The sequence below is a fragment of the Ailuropoda melanoleuca genome, chromosome 8, assembly GCF_002007445.2.
Source record: "Ailuropoda melanoleuca isolate Jingjing chromosome 8, ASM200744v2, whole genome shotgun sequence".
NCBI classification, from domain to species: domain Eukaryota; kingdom Metazoa; phylum Chordata; class Mammalia; order Carnivora; family Ursidae; genus Ailuropoda; species Ailuropoda melanoleuca.
In genome coordinates, this window is record NC_048225.1 from 71,663,254 (window position 1) to 71,684,479 (window position 21,226).

Here is a 21,226-nt window from a genome sequence, read left to right on the forward strand (position 1 = left end):
GCGGCCCGCGTCGCAGGGGCTCCCGGCTGCGGCTCCGCGGGCCGTAGTACTCGTCGGGCGAGCCGTCCTGGTAGAAGCCCGCGAGCGCGCGCGCGTCCGAGCGCTCGAAGCGGCCCCCGCCCCGTGTCTCGTGGCTGTCGCCGTCGGCCCGGCGGGAGCGCGCACCGTAGGAGTCGGCGAAGGCGGCCAGTTCGTCCATGGAGACGGCGGGCACGCCGGCGGCGAAGTTCTTCCGGGACAGCATCTCGGACTTGGAGCGCTGCTGGCTGCGGTCAGAGGGCAGGGAGGGTGGCGGTTAGCGGGGCCCGGGCCGTACCCAAGGTAGGCGCCTCTGCCAGGCCTGGGGTTGGGGGCGGGGAGGGCAGTCAGGGAGCCTTGGGGGGACGCAAGGGCGCCCACGTGCTCCTGGCTGGCCCAACAGCCTTGGACACCCCTGGCGCCTGGGACTCGCAAACAGTAAAGTGAGGGCGACCGTGCCGATCTCCTGAATTTGTGCTAAACATCAAAAATGGAGTTGCGTGATTTATATGATGCCGAAGCACACAGTGGGGCCTTCTGATCATTATTATGCGACTTCTGGTTGACAAGTGCACGTCTCACTTCTCACACCCTCGAAGCCAGTGTGGGTGGTGTGGCTTGCGATACCGAGGATAGATACCCTGTGATATTTGGTGATATACAGAGAAGGCTTTTCCTCCCTGAGAGCCCACGGCCAAGTTACCTCTGCGAGTTACCTGCATTCGGCCAAGTTACCTCTGCGAGTTACCTGCATTTGGTAAGTCTAACTGAAAGACAACGTCTATTGTCCTTCAAGATAAAGGTCAGGTGGGTGGTGACTGCTATTCAGTGGGAAGCAGCTATACAAAACAGGGTGCACATCTCGGCCTCCCCCACCACTGACCAGGTGACTCCAGGTAACCTCCTACATTTCAGTTTCCCCAGCTTAAAATGGGGACATTAACAGTACCTACCTTTCAGAGTTAATGAGAATCAAATAAAACAGTATAACATGTTTGGCATTTTACCTTTCACATAACAATGATAAAAAATGATAGAGGGACCCCTGAGTGGCTCAATTGGTGAAGCATCTGCCTCTTGGTTTTGGCTCAGGTCAAGATCTCTTGGGTTGTGAGATCAAGCTGATGCTGGGAGTCTGCTTGAAGAGTCTTTCCCTCTGCCCCTTCCCCCCAGCTTGCTCTCTCTCGCTCTCTCTCTCTCCCTAATAAATAAATAAATCTTTTTAAATATGAGGGAGATGATGATGGGAATTTTTAGAGGTTATAGCATAAACTGTTATGAGAAGGGCAATGAAATGTTAATCATGTTCATTAAGGAGCACAGAGTATTCATTTCAAAGGGACTTGAATGACTATCACTACACATGGTGTCACAAGTGTTCCCCTGCCTAAAAAATATGAGAAGGGGATGTTCAACAGTCCCAGGAGAGGTGTGGCAGAGGACACCCTAGACTGGGAGACAGAGATGCTATGAGAAAAGCACAGCCTCAGAGCCACTCTGCCTTCCAGTTCCAGCCCCTTTGCCCTCAGCCCGAGTGGCAGCCCTGGCTCGGCCACCTTCACCTGTACCTGTAGCTCTCCCGATCTTCCTTGTTGTACTCCATGGCTGAGGGCCCCCGGCTTGCCCCACTGCTGCCTCCCATGACACCTGACCAGTAGTCAGGATTGCTCTCCAAGTCCCCGGACACGGGGAACTGCTTGCTTCTCATCTGGTGGTAGGCCTGGCGGAAATTGCTGTCCTCCTCATGCAGGGAGCTGAGTTCAGAGATGGTGTTGTTATCTGCAGGGACAAAACCAGGCATGACAGAACCTTCTACACATTAGGGTGGGAACTCTGTTAGGGGCTGAGACCAAGGATCTGGGGAAGCTCCCTCCTGAAGGCTTCAGTCCTGTTCAGGTTTGGTTGTAGACCTGAACTAATGGTGTCTGTGTTCTTAGTTCAGCGGGAACTGGCTCCCTCCAGAAGCCCACTTGCTTATAGAGAGGAAGATTTCCTACATGCTTTGTTCTTAGAAAAGGAAAACAATTGTTATTGTCCACCTAACACACGTTTCCCAGAACCTGGGCTCTTTGCAGCTGGTTTCCTCCTGGGGCATCATCATCCTTGTTCCGATGTTTTTCTTCTTCTTGTAAAATTCTTTGAAAGCTATGATGATCCCGGGCATGTTGAGCCAAAAGGGCCAAAAAGAGAGAGAAGCCACAGTTCACAAAATCTGCCTTACTGTTGGACGAGTCCCAAGATGGGCCATCAGAACCAGTACAGCCCCGTGGTTTAGAGGAACCCCATTCCAGCCTCCTTCAGTTGTGTGCTTCACTATAGAGCACAGTCCCCAGGGTCAAGGGGATTGCACACCTAGTACCCAATCATCCCCTTTCTGGATGCTCATCCAGGAACATGGACTATCCTTCCCAATTTGTACCAAGTCCGTTTCCAGGGCCTACAAAGACTTCTTTGCCTCCCTAAAGAATATCCCAGGTGTATGTGGCCCTGGGTGGCTAGGACAGCTGTGTAGAGGTATGGGAAGAAAAGAGGGGTGGGCTGCACTTACGGCCTCTTGGCCTCCATTTGTACTCTTCCTACAAAGAAGGGGGTGGGGAATGGTCACAGTTTTCTCATTTCCTAAAGTGGCCTACGTAGCATTTTGCAAAAGCACTTGTGAACGAGAATTGGAGTCTAGAAAGAAAAAAAAAAAACAAAACAAAAAACCTAAAACCCAACCGTTTGTTTACAGAACTTTGAAACGGATTGAATATCATTTTACTTAAAAAACACATCTAGTGAATCTATTTGCAATGCAACTAGATCCGTCTGTTTTCTAAAATTCTTTGGTTAGAACTTCAAAATGTTATCAAAATCAACATTTACAAGGTGTAAGGCTTGGCTGTTGAGTAAAAGGTAAGCCAGGATAGGATGTGGGCAGCACAGATCAGGTTCCCCTCTACTTTCCTTCCCTATCCCCAAGAGTTCTTGGACGAGCACTGCCACCCACAAAGGAAAGGAAGGGCCTTCCCTCCCTCCCCTTGCTGCATAAACACAGCCTCCTTGTCCTGTTGTATCCAGTCTGGGCTTACTGCGAATGCCATTCATTTTGGTCATGCAATCAGTTGGTTTTCAATCATAACCTAATTGTTAAGCCTTTTCCTCCTCCTAAGGAGAACGGACTAGTTAGTACCCATTTGAAAGGAACATAACGCAGATACTCCTGATTAATAAAATCTAGAACCTTCCTTTTCTCATGATCCCAGTGAATTCTCATCTCCTGGGAACAGTACAGAAGAGAACTTTAAAATGCATCAAGTGAAACTATTGAAAAATCCCATGGTTGGCCCAGAACTTTCCTTAAACTTCAGGGAATAGTGGATCTTTTCCATTTCTCCACATAATGAGGGCTGTCTCAGTTTTCACCATCCATAGTGATGGACTGTCTGGGTCGTATGCTGTCATGTTTCTGCCACACAGAACACAAACATCCACATCTCCCCTTCACAAACACCTAATAATGTCGTTCTAGGACAGGATGGGCCAACTTCTCCTGTAAAGGGCCAGGTATTGAAGATTTTAGGCCTTGCAAGCCATAACACTGTCACAATTATTCAACCCTGCCATTGCAGTGTGAAAGCCGTCTTAGACATCTTATCAGTGAACCGGCCTGGCTCTGTTCCAATATGAACTATTTCCAAAAACAGGAGGTGGAACATATTTGCCCTGGGAACTCTTGTCTGCAAGATCACTGCACTGGGATTCTGGACTGAAAATCTCCCAAGAGCAAGCCCCTACTTACAAGGGGCAAGGAAAGTGAGGATCTTCCTGGCTAGCAAATTCAGGAACCTGAAATTCCCAGTTCTCACAGAATCTTATCACAACCTGAAACCATGAGATCCATCTTACGACGAGATCTTCAAGACTGTCCCATGGCCACGACCCACGCCAGGGTTTGCTCTGCTCTTCAGAAAGAGAGCCACCCAAAATCAAGCAGACTGTATTCCTACTTCATCTCTACATAATTACTGTAACGTCAACCTGCAAGCTCCAGGAGACCTTGGTTCCAGTCCCTGCTCTGGCCCTGAAGTACCAACACCAGGTGCTCTCCCTCTCTGCTTCCTTTCCTCCTCTGTAAAATGGGGGAGATGGATTCAGCCACCTCAGTCTCTTCTGCTCCAACACACTCAAGTCCTAGGAGGTCGAAGGCGGTGATCTCTGAACAGAAACAGCAACTACCTCGGACCCGTCCAGTTTGCTCAAAAACTTCTTGTGTGAAGAGCACAGGACTGGGAATCAGAGCCCTGGGTTCCAATCCTGGTCCAGTCACTTCAACCCTCTGGGTCTCTTTTGCCTCATCTGTACACTGACGATTGACCTCGGCCATCGCTAAGGTCCCCTTGGATGCTCAGATTCCATTACCTTATGACCAGCCAGTCCCTGGAGACCATTTTAATCCAGGTAGACAGGAGACATCCCCTAAATCAGGATCCATCCTTTAGTTTCAACCTCAGTGTTTAACTCTTTCTCTGAGCTGAGAGATCCATAGCTTTCCTCCCCAGGCTCCTTCTCCTTGATGGCTCTCTCTGTCCCCTTCCAGGGCTCCATGGCAACACATTACAACTAGCTTGTCATGCGGTGACATCTGCATTCCTGACATTCCAATCTGGAGATGGTCTTTTTATAGTCAGTGCGGTGGGAGGAAGCAGCAATGGATGCAGCTCAGACAGGATGAATTTAGCATTGCAAACGGGGAGGAATATGTTGTCCTTAATCTGAATAAAGCGCCTCTAGTCTGGGACTGTTTCCCCAACAATTCCCTCAAGTCTCTCCTCGCTTCCAAGGCGAGGAGGGTTCAAAGAGAGAGATGGAGTGACCTCACTGCCGTGCCTGCCAGCACCCTCCAATAATGAGCCCGTCCGCGCCAGCCCTGTCCTGAGCTGCCTCTCATCATCGATGCTCTGGTCGTTTGGAACCCACCCCAGTAATCAGCTGTGTCAGCCACAGCATGTCCAAGGACTGTGAGTTGAGGTTGGGCGGCCCTGCCACCTATGAACTCAGTAATGTCAAGGTTCTTTTGACAAGAGGAGCAGCCCCTTTGCCAGCCCCCCATCTCTGCCGTTGGGGCTCTCAGAGGAACACAGGCCTCTTGTTTGTAGATTCACTCGGCAGACTTGTTCTTCCACTTCTCTGAGGCCTCCATGTAGCCAGTCGGCAGCTGGACTGTGGTTCAACGGTAGGTGTTTCCATGTTGGGAAGAAACTCACATCTTTAGTCAGGACTTTGAATATATTTTAAAGAGAGTAGTAGGGAAAGACCCTTTGAATAAAACATTTCCAACCCCAGGATTACATAGGCCCCAGCAATGCTCACGGCCCCAGGGACAGAAACAGCACAAACCAAGGTGGCACACAACTGCTCTCTTTCACACCAGGAGCCCTTTTTCTCCCTTCCGTGTACTTGGGGCTACTGTCTTCAGGACCTCACCAGCACCCCTGCTAGTTCTAAGCCCTGAGAGCTCAGGGCTGCCCAAGTCTGGTAACCCCCAAATCCCCTTGAGCCACAAAATCCTGCCTGACGCACAAATCACATGGAACTAAGATGCTCACATCTGCCTCTCATCCTTCTGGCTGGATCAAACTGAGCCAGTTCTTTCTCGACGTAGTACAGGACTTTCATGGAGTCTCTCTCTTTGTCGGCTTGAATCCGGTAACCTTTGCGAACTGTTGAGAAAAGGACAGGAAGGGCAGCTGAAGAAAGCAGGAAGGGGCCTCCATTTATTTTACCAAGTACAACACGTAGTTCCTGCTTATAACAACGCTTTTTGAAATCGCCAGAGATCATCATCTATATTTATACTTAGGGAACCATACCTGAGATGCCTTTTATCGGAGGGTGCTCCTGGAATGGAGGAACAGCAGGCGAACAACAACGTTCTATTACAGTACATTTTGGGTCATTTGTGAAGTTCTGCTTCCTACTTTCTGACCTCGTACAGCTCCACTTAAAGCTCAGGGAAGTATACTCACACTTGAAAAAAGGACAATTTTCTGGACTGAGGACACATCCCTCTATACCATCGGAGGGTCACATCTTCACTCGGTGGGAGAACACGTAAATAAAACAGACACCCAAACATCAGGGACCTTGAAAGCCTCTAGTTTCATGGGAGATGATGCAAAAATTCCGTAACGGGAGTGCATAGGAGCCAGTATGATAGACTATTAGATGCGTTAGTGCAAAACAAGGTGCAAAATACCTGGGTGGCTAATTACGGTTCCATTTTATTTCTTTGACATTTTCCTTTCAGGAGAGGGAATACCATATTCTAGACACGATTAATTCAACCTGCTGCTCTGTGGTTACAAGCAGGTGTTATTTCAGGGGCTTAATAAAAAACAAAACTAAAGCATGAGAGATATAATACCATCTCCTACGTTCCCCTCACTCATACTGTCAGGAACAAAGGCTGTTTAAGCCCCACATCACTTAGTATCAGTCAAGTCCAATACCAGCCCCAAGGGTGATCAGACACAGGCAAGTTTAATCTTCACAAACAGGAGAAACGAGAGAGAAGGACCCAATGGAACGGGGACAGAACCACCATGGTAAGAGACAAGACTCATTGTGCGCTCTACATGTGCCAGGTACTGTGTTAAATGCTTTACGTGGACATTTGTTCCTCACAACCCCTAGTGAAGTTACTCTTAGCCTCGATTTATGGTTGCGAAAACTTTGGCTCAGAGAGGTTTCATACACTTGCTCAAGAATAACTGGCAGCACTGGGGCTAGAACAACGTAATCTGACTGAAGCCACTCTGGAGCCCAGAAGCAGACGTGGTAAGGAGGGACAGAAGAGGAAGACAAGAAAGCCCAGAGCAGGAAATGCTCGTAGGTGTGCCACGGGTGGTATGATCGGAGGCACGGTCCTATCAGCCCTATCTTCTGGCCAGTCAGCACTATACAATGGGATGGAAGCAAGTAACCCAACTCCCAACATTCACTGTTCCCAAAGTAGGGCAAATACCATGAAGAAGCCACATGACCGACCACGTGTGCCTCAGGGGAGACCCTGCTTTCTGCTTTCTGGTCGTGTCACCCTGGCTGTGAACAAAGTCCCGCACACAAATGATGCACATGGAAAATGGAAATACAGTCTTGCACAGCACTCTGATCACAGCCCTGGCACTGAAGACTGAAAGCACGCCCCCCACACCCATTTGCAGGTGCACTGATTTTCTATATGAGAACATTTTGGGCCACTCATATTCACCTCAAATTGTGGAATTACTTTAAAAAATTAATGAATCTCGGCACACACTTTTAAGTGGCACCTTCTCCTGGAGGTTAGATCCATAATCCTTATGCCAAAGCAATTATTAGTCGGATTTTATTTATCAAGCTACACACCCTCCCATCTCTGCAGAGGCGTTTACAGAGTTGTACAGACAGTTCAATTAAAATGCAATTATCCCACGGAACTGCGATGTCTGTGCTGAGGCAGTTATGTCTGATGGGTGAGACACAGGGCTAGGAACTAGGGAACCAGGCGTTTCTGGGCCTGTCGCTGGTTTGTTGAGGGACCTCAAATAAATGATGACCTATCAAGGACCCAGTTTTCGCATCTATAAAATGCAACTAATACTTCCCAACCTTTCTCTTCATAAAGAAGAGAAGATAAAGAAAAAAATTTTTTTAAAAAGAAGACAACAAAGACCAAATCAGTATGAGTCCTTTGTAATTATTAGGGCAGCTCAAATGGCACCACATCCAAAAAGCTTTCTCTGATTCTCAGAGCTAGAAAGTTCTGTTTCTCCTCTCTCTCTCTCTCTCTCCATCTCATTTCTTTCTTATAAATCATTTACTTTGAACTTTCATTATGACCCTCAATATATTCTCGTTTGTTCCAAATTATTTGTATAAATGTCTAATCTTCCCAAAGATTCTTTTTTTTTTTAAAAAAAGATTTTATTTATTTGACAGAGAGACAGCCAGCGAGAGAGGGAACACAAGTAGGGGGAGTGGGAGAGGAAGAAGCAGGCTCCCAGCGGAGGAGCCTGATGCGGGGCTCGATCCCAGAACACCGGGATCACACCCTGAGCAGAAGGCAGACACTTAACGACTGCGTCACCCAGGTGCCCCCTTCCCAAAGATTCTTGGAGGAAAAGAATCTTTATTCTAGATCAGTGCAAAGCCCAGGACACTGCTTGGTAGGCACTTAATAAATGTTTGTTTGAGCTGAACTGGTGCCAGTCTGGGGATGGTTATGAAGTTAATGATTTCTTTGGAAATAGTATTTTTAGTAGGGTTTCCCTCTCTAGACTGTAAACTTCCTGAGGATAAGGACCAGTTCTCTCTGTTTATTTCTGCATCCCCAGCACTTAGCACAGAGCCTGGCACACGGTAGACACTCAAAACGTGTGTTTGTATGAATGGATGAATGGATGGATGGATGAATGAACGAATGAATGAATGAACAGAAATCAGGAATAGAAACTACATCACAAGGGATTAAAAGTAAGACAGAAGTAGCCACATGGTTGATTTATTGGAGGGTTTTGACCAGGAAGGGGAGGACTTGAATGGTAGCTTGAGGGAGCAGCAAGGCTTAGGCAAGTTTTGTTGGTATTGCTGATGGTTATTTTTGAAAGGAGAAAACTAGCATTTTATAGGCGTAGGGGAAGGGGCCTTCTCTACCTGAGCTATGGTATTATCTAGGTGTTTTTAATACGTGAAGCACTATTAACGTAAGCATTCAGTCATACTGAGATAGAGTGGAGGTGAGGGGTTGTTGGTTTCTGGAACAATGTACCAGCTGTCTCCTGCTGGTGAGACATGGCGGCCACTAGGAGCAACTTGGTTAATTGCAACTTGGACTAGAGCTTAGATTGTTTTCTGTGTCATTATAACAAATTATAGTCCTCGTTATGAGGCAGATTTGATTATGTATGCACAGGTTATCATGTCCCTGAAAAGTTACAGCCTCAAATGAAGACGGTAGGTTCACCTTTCAATACTGGCATTATACAGAGCCTCTGCCAGAATAGATATTTTCAGCCTTGACTTCTCAGTCACACCAGCTAATGTCTTCAGAAATCTAAATCCCTCTAATTTGCCAAGAAGGACAGAGGCAAAGTACTGATATTTAGACTTTAGAGGTATCATCCTTTGGTTTCATAACTAAAAAGCTAGGCAACTCTCCCAGTAAAAGGTGCTGTGTTTTTTGGTGTTTTTTTTTTTTTTAATCCATAATTTGTCTGAAGATCAGAGAACTCTTATGTACGGTGATATTTTAATAAGACATGTCCTAGACTACTGGCCGAAGTCCAGCACTTTCTGGAAAATGACTTTTTTCTCCCAGAGATGTTTCAGTTTAGGGTGGATGGATGATTTATCTTTTTCAAGTTCTGTCTGGCCGAAGTCCTTTGGTTGGTGTAGCTTTCCCTACTTCAGCTCCTCTAACTTATTAGCCTTGGCAAACGTGGTTTCAGTGTGGAGGGAATACTGGGATGTTCATTTTGATGCCAAGCTGTAACTTCAGAAATTGTTATTGTTAAAGTAGTTGAGCTGGTACTTTTGACCCAGTTAGCTGAAAATTAACTATTTTTCAGCTAATTTCTCCTTTACAGCCAAATCTATCTAATATAACTTGCAAAAGAAGTCTCTAAGGCAGATACCCATGGATATATAGCCTTGTTTTTCCTGTCCTATCTTAATGAGCTAAGTAAGGCTGTTTATGGATGATAGAACAGCTGCCAGGTTCCACCCCCAGGGTGACAGCAGCTCAGTTGTGGGAGAAGTGATGCTTAAAATTTGCATATTCTCTGTATACATACAGTAGGCATATATATAGACACACATCCTTATTAGTTTTGAAAATGACATTTCAAAACCCTACTTGCCTACTCAATTCTTTTGTAAGAATGATGAGTGGGGGCCAGGTAGATGTGAAAATGAATTAGAGCAAGGCGAGAGGAGCTGTGGAAAGCCGAGGAAGGAGATAGTTGCATTAATCAAGGATGGAGATGATGGTAGCAAGGACTAGGATAGTACAATAGAGATGGAGGGAAGCAAACCGGTTATTTTGAGGTATAATCTGAAGGCCTTGGTGATGGACCAGATGAGGGAAGTGAGGAAGAGATAAGGATGAGGTCCCTGCTTCTGGTTTGGGCTGCTGAGTGGACAACAGTGCCATCCACTGCAATAAGAAATATAGGAGTTCGTTTGAAGTCAAAAAACAGTGGATTAACTCAATTTCCTAGAGTTTAAGTTTGAAATGCCTGTGAGATGTCCAGAAGGCAATTTGATATATGGGACTGAAAAGCAGAGGAGGAGTTGGAGATAATGACTGGGAGTCATGAGTGTGGAGAAGAAGACTGAGCCATGGGAGTAGATAAGATATCCCAGGGAGAAGACCTTGGACAAAGCAGGAACACCAACATCTGGGGTGTGTACAGAGGAAGGATTGCCAGCAAACGGCAAAAGAGGTAGGGAAAATGACTAAATAAAGTGTTGAGGAAGGCAAAGAAAGGTGAGTGGGGCATAGGTGGCAAATGCTTTTGAGAAGTCAAGGGATGTAAGAAGTGAGAAGTACCCATTAGATTAAGCAACAGGGCAATCTTCACAAGCACTGGTTTTTGGAGTAGTGAAAGCGATGGCAAGATGGAAGTTAGTGGAGAAGTTGGTGAAAAGCAGAGGAAATGGAGACATGAAATATTCAAAATATTGAAGGAGTTTGGCTATGAAGAGGAGAAAATGCACAGGGAAGTAACATCAGAGGACTATGGGGGTTTTGCAAATTGTTATACTTTAATGGGAGAGATTTAAGCATGGTTTGAGTGCTGCTAGGAAGGAGTCACTAGAGAAGGAAAGGCTGGTGGTGATGAGAGCCAATCTTCCAATTGGGTGGAGAGTGGATACTCAACAAAGATGAACAGGCTGCATCCAGAGCAGGACAGGAGGGGACAGTCTTCTTCTGTTGGAACAGAGATCTCAAACGAAGAACGGGGGAAGGCATCAGGGTGCCTCTCATCTCTCCCATTTGGTAACCTTGCCTTTCCAACTACCCAGAGGGTTCAAAAGGGTATTGTGTACAAATGTTGCTAGATGATTACTCTAAAATCCCTAAAATTAAAGTAGGATACAAGTATAAAATAGGCTAACTTTACATCTTTTAAATCAGCATTTCTTAATATCTCTAACATTCTTTCAAAAATAAGCTACATGAAACATTGGCTTAAGCCACCTTTTTCTTAAAGGACAAAGAGCCAAACGCCATCAGTAAATCTGGCCATGGGACCATGAGTACAGAAATGTATCCACTGGGGGGACTATGAAGAATTCCATCCTGACTCAATGAGCCAGATGATGACACCCTGGGCCACACTCGCTGTGGCCGACGTCAGCTGTGCACCCTTCCCTTTCTCCTTGCTAATAGAACCCTGATTATGTTCATTTCCAAGATGAATAGTGTTCTGGCCTAAGACATGAGTCTTGTTTAGCTCAAGCCAATCTAGGATAGAAATGGGCACAAGACACAGTCCTTGTCAATAAAACTGCAAGGAGAAGTCTGTTGGGGGAGGGGGCTTCTGGAAGAGTTTTCCTCACTCTTGAGAAAAGCAGCACAAGGAAGAAGCATATGTTTTCTATGTCTGCACGTATTTAGTACCTGGAACTACGGCAGTCCTCATAGGGTCATGAGGGGAACCGGCCCAGAAGGACAAACAAAAGATGGAAAGAATGAAGTCCTTCAGTGATGCCACCTGAATTGATCAATTTCCAACCCCGGAGCCATCTTTCCTTGGGATTTCTTGCTATGTGAAATAATAAATGTTCCTATTTTTCAAGCCACTTCTTTTTTTTTTTTAAGATTTATTTATTTATTGTGAGAGAAAGAAAGAGAGAGACAGCATGCAGGGGGGAGGGACAGAAGCAGAGGGAGAGAGAGAATCTCAAGCAGACTTCCCCCACTGAGCATGGAGCCCAGCGTGGGGCTCGATCTCACCACCATGAGATCATGACCTGAGCCAAAATCAAGAGTTAGATGCTCAACTGACTGAGCCACCAGGTGCCCCCAAGCCACTTCTAATTGCTGTTGGTTAGTATGGCAGGATGGAGCCAAAATGATTGAACTGCAACAAGCAGGAACTAGAAAAAGGTTGAAATCAGGAGAGAGGAAGTATTTGTCATCCTGTGAATAAGAATCATTTCATTATGAGAATCCGTCTTAAAAAGAAAAAAAAGTAATGGGTTCTGGTGGGAAGGAAGGATAAAAAGACTGGATAAAGGGAAAGCTGCAAATGAAATATGAGACAAGTTCCATTAACATCCCCAGGCCCACTCCATCCTTGGGGAAATGAACTGTATTGTCTTTATCTCTCTAATTCCGTGTGTGTCCTTGATCATTAACTTTTACTTCTCAGTCTGTGACTCATTCCCAGGCTCAGACGTCAGAATTCTACTAATAGTTTCAGGGAGAAAAAAAAACACAAATACCCATTACTCATGGAGGATATCCACTCCTTCCACGGTCAAGCACTGACAGTTCATTCAGTGGCAAGACGCTCTTCCCTGCTCCCACTGAAAGAAGTCCAGATACCCTCCAGGGGAGAAATGTCTGTTTTACCAACCCTACTGGCTCATCCACACCTAGGAATTTAAAAATACCTCCTAAAGATACTTCACACATGTCTAACCTTTATACTCTGTCATATCATTCAAACGCCTTCAGGAAAGCCACACTTGAATGTCCCTCCACCCCTCTACCCCTCTGCCCTTGCCAATAACCATGCATCATTGTGCCCTAAAATAACATGACTAATTTCCATCCAAATAAGCTCTCCTTACCAATTACTTTATTCTGTCTGTGACGTGCATTGCTAGACAACTTGGGCTCATCCTGAAGCCCCCCCTTTCCTTCATTCCCTAAAGTCCTATTTTGAAGTATCTCTCGGATTTACCTACTCATTTGAATTCCCATGGCCTCTATCATGGCCCAGATGCTCTCATAGCCTGTGAATGGCTTCAATCACCTCTCAGCTCGGGATCTCTGATCCCACTCTCTTCCACTACCACTCACCTTATCAGCGTGTCAGCTCTCCAAGACCTCAGGAACCTTCCTGCTGTGGTTCCCACTCACTTTACGGCACCAAGCCCTGGGAGCTCCTGGATGGATTTCAGGGCCTTCCCTAATCTGGATGAGGCTCCAGCAAAGCCCTCCACTTTCTTCCAGTTGGCCAAGTTGGAGACTGTCAAACACCCACCCTGTTCTTCCAGGCTCCCACCATGTGTCCCTCCTGGGGGGTGCTCCACACCTCCCTCTCTGTTATCCTATTACTTTGTGTTCCTCTAGGCCCAGCTCAAATCCACCTGTTCCCTGAACCCTCTGTAACCGCTCTAGCTCTTTCTCCTTTGAACTCCCGGCACCATACTCTTTGCAGATCTAATGGGCCTAATAAAAATCCATTCTCTCTCCCTGGCTGGGCCATACTGCTTCCTACGCAAACCATGTCCTATACTTCTTAGTGTTCCTCACAGTGCCCGTTACAGTCCTGAACACTAGATAGGGATGAGATAACTATTTATGAACTGGATGATCAACACTCAAGGGGTACCTTGCCTCTTTTCCTTATCACTTTAGTTACTGAGGAGCTGAGGAAGAGAGCAGGGACAGCTACATCCTGCAGTCCTTGGAGAGCCTGACATGCACTCCAGGTGATATCAGATACAGCTGGAGGGATCCCATCTCTGGAATGGAGATCATCATTTTCCAAAGAAGAGTCACTGCACGGATGGTTCCTATCAGTAAGGAACCGGAGTGGAAGCCAGAGAGGAGCACGGGGCAGGGCGGTCTGGAACTACATTTACCACTGTGGCTTCCTCCAGTGGAGTCACTTGGTGCCAGGGGAGGCGGATGCGGCTTGTCCATCAGCACGCCAGATGAGGGGGCTCCTCCCAAGGGGACAGAGGGGATGGAGTAGGGGCCGGGGACACCGGAGACAGAGGGAGGGTACCCGGCCTTTGCTGCTTTCCCTGCTTCATACACTGTGGAGGGAGATGAAGAGCAAAAGAGATTATATTATCGTCCCACCCTCCACAACCCTCACACCAAAACTGCCTGAAGATGTGCTTAAGGGAGCTCCTGGATGTGTGCGTGTGTGCGCACGCATGCGCACGCATGTGTATGTGTGTGCGCGCATGCATGCATGTGTGTGCGCGCATGCATGCATGTGTGCATGCAGGCACGCATGCATGTGTGTTCTCCTAGGCCTGAACTGATGCATCAGAACCACTCTCCCCCACTCCCTTGGACTCCTCCAGCTCCACCAAAAGGCAGTGACATAAGGAATTACAGTGTTTAGTACCTGGCAACCGAGTAATTAAGCAGTACTAGGCGCTGTCGTGGCAGCCTCCCCAGTGACAGCAGCAGCCCACTCTTAACCACACTGTCTGTAGGCTGCCTCGGTCCCTCTGGAGGAAGCCCAGCACCAGGCCACTCTGGGCCACCTCCAGGATTCTAAACCTCTTCTAGAGAGGGAGGACAGGCAATGAGCTGGCACATGGCTCTGCTCTGTGATCTCAGAGGCAGAGCAAATAACCTGACGGCTCCTGGAAACTGCTTTATTCCTAAGATCACTACAGATCCATGTGTATCTTCCTCCTTCAGGATGTACTCGGTTTCTGGCAGGGGTGCCCAACTTAGTGGCTGCCCGGGCTCGGCCATTAAGGTACAATTGTGAGTCCCCAAATGAGGACTAGCCCCTTGGCGGACCATTTTGTCACGGAAATAAATAAAACCCATCTGTGGCTGGGTGGTGGGCAAAGGCTGTAGTTTGCACAGTCTGCTTGTCAAAAGCGGAGTTCTCTGCATGTGAGAGTCATGACCAGAGAAGGGTTCCTCTAGCCTGAATGCCTGAAGAGAGGGCAAAATCCTTACCCCCAACCTGACCATCTGGAACCTGCCCTTCCTTTCATCAGGAGTGCCAATGAGAAATGCAAAGGCAGGGGTGATTGGTGTGATAAAAAGTATGGAGAAGTGCATGCAGGTGAGAAGGCAAACATGGATGGTCATCTCGGGGAGCCAGGGGGTCCTGGCAGAGCAGTGAGCCTGGAACAACCAACTTTTAAGGTGGAAGGGAAGGAGGTGGAGAAGAAAGTCAGGGCACACAGCTGTCTGATGGAGATGTGACATCTCTTCTGGTCGCTCGGCGTCTCCCCACCGGTCACTGTACTCACAGGCCTGCGGGCAGCAGCAGGAATCTGGGCAACACGGGCAGCGGATGTAGCAGCAGCAACTGTGCGGGCAGCACTGGCACCAGCAGATCCCCACCAGGACGAAGAAGAGGAAGACTCCCAGCATCACCAGGCCAACAAACACCCACTCTGGAAGGACGCACAGAGAAACCCACACTTGAGGTGGCCCACCGCATCGTTGTCTCCTGTCAGAGGAGTGGGTGGGGTGGGGGGACCTGGGGAAGTAAGCATCTCATGACAGGGCACAGGCTCCCCAACTCAGGAGGAACTCTGGGAGTGAGAAGTGTAGATTTGACATGGTGGGGGTATGCAGAAGAGGGAAGAAGGTTACCTGGGGTCATACTGAGCACATGTAAAGACCAGCGCAAAGTGGTGGGGGAGTTTCAGGGCCCCCTCCTGGCAAAAGGGTTTATTGTATCAACTGTAGTGTCAGAACAAGTATGGGACAAGAGCAGAAAGGCTCCTGGCTGAGGAGAGGAGGAATCTCGCTTGCTGAGCTATGAAGTGGCAGGTTCGGTGAATATGTTCCTTTTGTGGTAAAGTTATTCTTACCTATAAAAATATAAGTCCTGAGGAAGAGTTCTCTGTGTCACATGGTCTAAATCAGGACACATTTAGGTGGTCCGGGTCTCTTATGTGTTCGTCTACTTTCCCTGCCAACCACCCCCGGAACGCCTTTCCCGCACTCAGCATCAAGGCTGAGGTCAAAGCCCTTTGCTTCTATCTGTGGAACAAACCACGGCTAGAGGAAACTAGAGACAAAGATTCAGGGAGAGAATATGTTGTCCTCATGCCCCAGGAGTGGCTTGGTTTGATCGCGCTCAGGCCAGCCAGCAGAGCCATGGCTAAAATGGTGCAGGGCTCTGACGACTCTACTGGCTGTTCGTCAACTTCTGCTATTTTCACACCTCCACCAGAGGCCGAACACAAATTCTAGTTCATTTGCTCATCCAAAAGATTCGAGAAAGGAAACAAATTCCATTCGGCTTACATAAAAATGACTGTGACCCTCGAGAGACTTTATGTCATGCTTTCAGGACTTGGCTAGAGGACCTACCTTCCCCCTGGAGGCCTGGGACAGGCTGGAGTGAGCCAGGATTTCATTTAAAAGTCCAAAGATTAAAGTGATTCGTTTTGTTTGAAGGCCACCTACCAAAAATTTCTTTACGATGAACTTTAAGTACATACTGTTTTTCTTAAATTTTGGTTATTAAATATTCCTTTAATTAAATGGACATTCAGTTGGAGCTTGAGAATATGATATTTTTGTTATATAAAGGGTTTTGTGTTAATGCTAAAATTATCTGACCTTTGTTTAGAACATAATTTCCTCAGGAAGAAAACAATTTATGTTTCCTCAATGTCCCTCCTCACTCATCCATCTGAAATACATTCAAATTTACCAGGCCACCATCTCTTCAGTGAGGAAATGAGAATGTCTTGCGCCTGGTGAGAACGGTCTGGAGAGCATCCCTGCTGAGGACAATAGAAAGCTGAGGGCTTTGTCCTGGTCCTCAGCCACAACACGATAACATTATGTAGCCTGAGACAGATATGAGCCCGGAGGAATAGAAGGGTGGTGTGGCTCGGTGTCTATAAGTAAGGTCAGGCAGTCAAGGATAAAGACTGGCAGGTTACCTCGGAGAAGCAAAAGAATGCTATTCATGAAGGGATTCTTGGGAGTCAAAAGGGAGGGATAGTCAAGAGACAAGGACCAGATATGAAAAATACAGTAACTCTTTCTTGGGACTGGGGGATATAACATCTAGTTTGAAGCAATGCTTTGTAACATTGTTTGTGTGTGTGATGGACAAATGGGTACAAACTGACAGAACTCCGGATAAGGGGGAATCACAGAGAGGTATCTATTTGTGTCCTTGGGATCAACAACAATATGAAGAATGTCCATATTTGGGTTGGCCAGCTAATGGCAAGACAGGAGAATTCATGGAAGAATAATCAGTGAAACTCAACTGTAAAGACTTTGGATGTTTTAAAACCTGAATAAAGTCAAAACCAATGGCCAGGAATATTTCGTACCTCTCTGTTGCTCCCAACTCTTACACACCTCTTAACTCTTTGGCAGAAGCCCTCTAAAGCAAGACTGAATCATAGTCTTTCCTACTCCCTGAGTTTGCGTATGTTCTTTCCCATAGTTCATTCTTGTTTCTCTCTGAACCTCCTTCCATTACAGACTCTGGGGCTGCACCGAACTGATGTTCGCTTGTCTGGGCTGGTGCATTCAACTTAAGCACATAAAATGACAGAGGTGTGCATTTGGGGTTTCCTTGCCTTGTGGTCTATGGATCTCAGGAGCTTAGGGGGCCCAAGAAGCCCCTGAAATTGCATACAAAGCAATGTAGGTCTGTAAATGTCAACCTTTCAAGGGAGGATGGTGCATTACTTTCATAAGGCTTAAAAAAATGTTTTGATAAAGTTATAAAAGGCAATTCAGAGCAACAAGATTGTACACTAATGAATGGGTAACATATAATTTAGGGAATAAGGAAATGTAGATAAGTAATAACTCTGCTGGGGATCCTTATAGTTGTCTAGTTACAGTTGAGATACTGAATAGTTATGGAGATCACCAAAGAGCCTGCAAGGCCTGACACTGAAATGCTGGGTCCCCACTGCAGCCTATTTTAATTATCATTATTCTTTTAGGGCCTAGTAACGGAAGAAATACAACCTAAAGTCTTTTCCTTAGCTCATCCTGGAAAAGACCACAGAAACATACAGACAAACATGCAAATAAATTACAGGAGCAATTAGCGACTAATGCAGAAGCAAGACAGATGGAGTGACAGCAAATTAAGCAAATAAAGAGTTAAATGACTGAATACCTGGCATAATCTCCACAGCAAAACTGGGCAAGAGATCAGCAAGCAGCCCTGTCCTGCCTAGAAGAGGTGGAAGGAAAATAAGAAGGAAAGAGGTTACTCCAAAGGAAAATGCAGGTTGAAGGTTGGTTTCAGCTGGGACCATCCCTACACAGGGCCGTGGACCCAGGCTCTTTGTGGTGGGAGAGGCAGGTCACAGAGGCTGAGCTCAGTCAAGACAAAAACCTTCTCCACCAATCTTTGGCAGCCATCGAAGTGAACTCTGCACCCAAACCAGATGGAAGCCGAAACAGAACTTTCTCTCCAACTATTTATAGCAGGAGGAAATCTCTGCTTCAGATATGAAAAGCCCCGCTTGAGCAGACTGACATACACCATCTCCACTCATGTCTACATTCTTCTCCACACATTTTATTGGCAAGTCAAATCCATCTGTATCCAAACGCGCAACCTACATTTTCATACATCCATACACAGTCCTATGTCCATATCAAAACGAAAGTCTGTATTCGGTTTTAACCCAGAACTGTCTCACTACGTGGTTCTATTGATAGCCTAAAGATGTTTCAATGATTCAAATTTCCAAAGGCAAGGAAAAGATAAAGTTAGACGACTTGCACGCTCTTCTATGCTCCTTCTGGCTTCAGGACTACTCTATACATATGTACATGGTACGGCTTTTCCATATGGGACCCACAGCTGGCGTCGAATGAACCCAAGTGCCTTCTGCATGACACAGCAGACGAGCTGAAGGGCTGCTGTCAGAACAGGGGCCCCTCGGGGCTCTGGAAGGCAAAGAGCTGTGCAGGAACCAAGACTGTGCAAGATGTGGGGGAGGCGGTTAGTCCTTTTAACAGCTAGCCTGGTTTAGAGAAAGCAGCACTCAATGCTTTCGCCATGTTCTCGTGTCAAGATAAATGTAAAGGGCCTGCTCTGACTTCTGTATCTGTACCAGATGTTTCTACTACACGAGGCCTTGCTAGTAAACAAGCTGTATTGTGAAGCAACTAGCAAGTTGCCCTCCTTTCAGACTTCTGATGGCAAAAAGCCGCGGTGGTCCCACCTAAGCATGCAACCGAGTCTTACTTCACTTACGTGCCTAACATACACCCCCGGAATGGCTCTGTCCAATAGAACTATAACGTGAGCTACATCTAATTTTGGCTTTTCTAATAAACACACTGAAGAATGAAAAAAAGAAAAGAAAGAAATCTAATACTATTTTTTACTCATACCAGTGTAGCCAGAATATGGAATACTTCAAAGGCTCAGTAGCCATGTGTCACTACTGAATCCACAGTTTGAGGGGTCTGCTTCATGGATTTGGCTCATTTAGAAAACAACTTAAGTTTGTTGGTTGAGGTGCATTAGAGAATAAGTTACCCATGGGTGTGGTTTATATTTTGAATCTAAAAGATTGGTCATGATTGGTCACTGGTCCCTTCCTCTATCAAAGCACTCCATAGAAAAGAAGCTCTGGGAAAAGTCAAAGAAAAAGCATCTCCTCCAGGACATTTACTTTTTCTTGCTCTCCCTACCTATACGAGGCCAATGCGGTAAAAGGTGCCCTGCTCCTATGTCCTGCGTGGGTCAATGGTCCCTCATTTGAAAAATTAATTGGGACCACAATACATTCCAAGGTCAAGGAAGTATAGAACGAGTGACTTAGGCTAACTCTGTTTTAGGTTTTGGCAAGAAGGGCAACTTTCTTTCTGTTTTCTATCTTGTGCAGCTAATATGCTAAGGATGGTCTGCTGTTTGCAAGGTATCTTGGAAGAACATACAGGAGCCAAGTGGAACATTGGAAAAAGGCATCCTGAAGGAGAATTCTCTGGCTAGCCTTTGGCCTAAGCCTTCAGGAGATGCTATGAGGAGCCTCAGACTCACATGTGGTCTAATCCAGTTCCTAGGATGGAATACCAGACAGGGATTTGGGACCAGAGTCTGAGCAAGTGATTAAGCGCATGCATTGGTCTCATCTGGAGTGTTCTGGGTACAAATATCTCTTGGAAACTCAACAAGGAAACAACTGGTTAAGGATTGGGGAATTTGGGATGTTGGCCATCTCTTAAAGATGTAGTTAATATTAAATACCAGCCAATAGCCAATGATCAAGAAGTCAGTATGCAGTGTTTTAGCAAACTAGTTATCAGATACTTACCTAATGGTGACTAAAAAAAAATCCAGACAATTAGCATTTCTGAATGTATCTCTTATTGTATCTAGTAAAATGATTCTTGTGTCTACTCTTGAGCTCCCAAGCCTACCAATGTTTTAAACATCTCTAGATGTACAATAGCCCATAATTAACTACAGTCATAATAGAAATATTAGTGATGATATAAACTACAGATTTGTACACCCTCACAGGGAATTAACCATGTGATAACTGTTAACTATAAAAATCCAAATATTTGGTGCCTGGGTGGCTCGGATGGTTGAGCGTCTGCCTTTGGCTCAGGTCATGATCCTGGGGTCCTGGAATCGAGCCCCACATCGGGCTCCCTACTCAGCGGGAAGCCTGCTTCTCCTTCTCCCTTTACTGCTTCCCCTGCTTGTGCTCTCTCGCTCCTTTTGTCAAATAAATAAATAAAATCTTAAAGAAAGAAGGAAAGAAAGAAAGAAAGAAAGAAAGAAAGAAAGAAAGAAATCCATATATTCAAGGAATATATGGAGCTCGTACCTATTATATAGATGGCATTATACTAGAGAAAGCAGTGGACTGGGAGTCAGGGTACCATTAGTTTACTTGGGGGCTACCATAGGCAATCCTCTTTCTAGGTCTCAATTTTCTCATTAATCAAATGAAGTGATTGAATAAAGTGATCTGTAAAGAGGGAGACTATATGTCCTGGTGTGTGCCTGTTGTCCTGGTGTAAATATTAATAGCACTACTTTTTACTCTCAAGGTATCCTATTTTGGATGAGGAATTATATGGCCACCCTATCTATAATATTTTTTGGTTCTCAAATCTGATACTTCAAGATTAGAGTTGCAAACTCAGCTCTGTATGTTTAGAGGGACAGCAGGTAATGCAAGTAAATGCAGCTAGCCATATGGAATACAACAGGGAGCATTTTGGGGTGAAGCAAATGGCAGATCATGTGTCTACGGGGGCTGCTACTACTCACCT

The 21,226-nt window shown here is 46.2% G+C and overlaps 1 protein-coding gene across 1 annotated transcript in view; it reads right to left on the minus strand.

Moving 5' to 3' along the window:
• Position 1: 1 nt before the first annotated feature.
• The window catches only part of ILDR2 (immunoglobulin like domain containing receptor 2), a gene marked incomplete at its 3' end in the record, with an annotated part of 50,375 nt that continues 29,150 nt past the window's right edge, over positions 2-21,226 (minus strand). Inside the window, exons 3-8 of the mRNA XM_034667641.1 lie at positions 18,096-18,152; positions 15,232-15,378; positions 13,864-14,040; positions 5,607-5,720; positions 1,587-1,797; positions 2-266 (exon numbers count right to left, since the gene is read on the minus strand). Coding sequence (XP_034523532.1) covers positions 2-266; positions 1,587-1,797; positions 5,607-5,720; positions 13,864-14,040; positions 15,232-15,378; positions 18,096-18,152 — 971 coding nt within the window. The remainder of the gene's footprint in view (positions 267-1,586; positions 1,798-5,606; positions 5,721-13,863; positions 14,041-15,231; positions 15,379-18,095; positions 18,153-21,226) is intronic.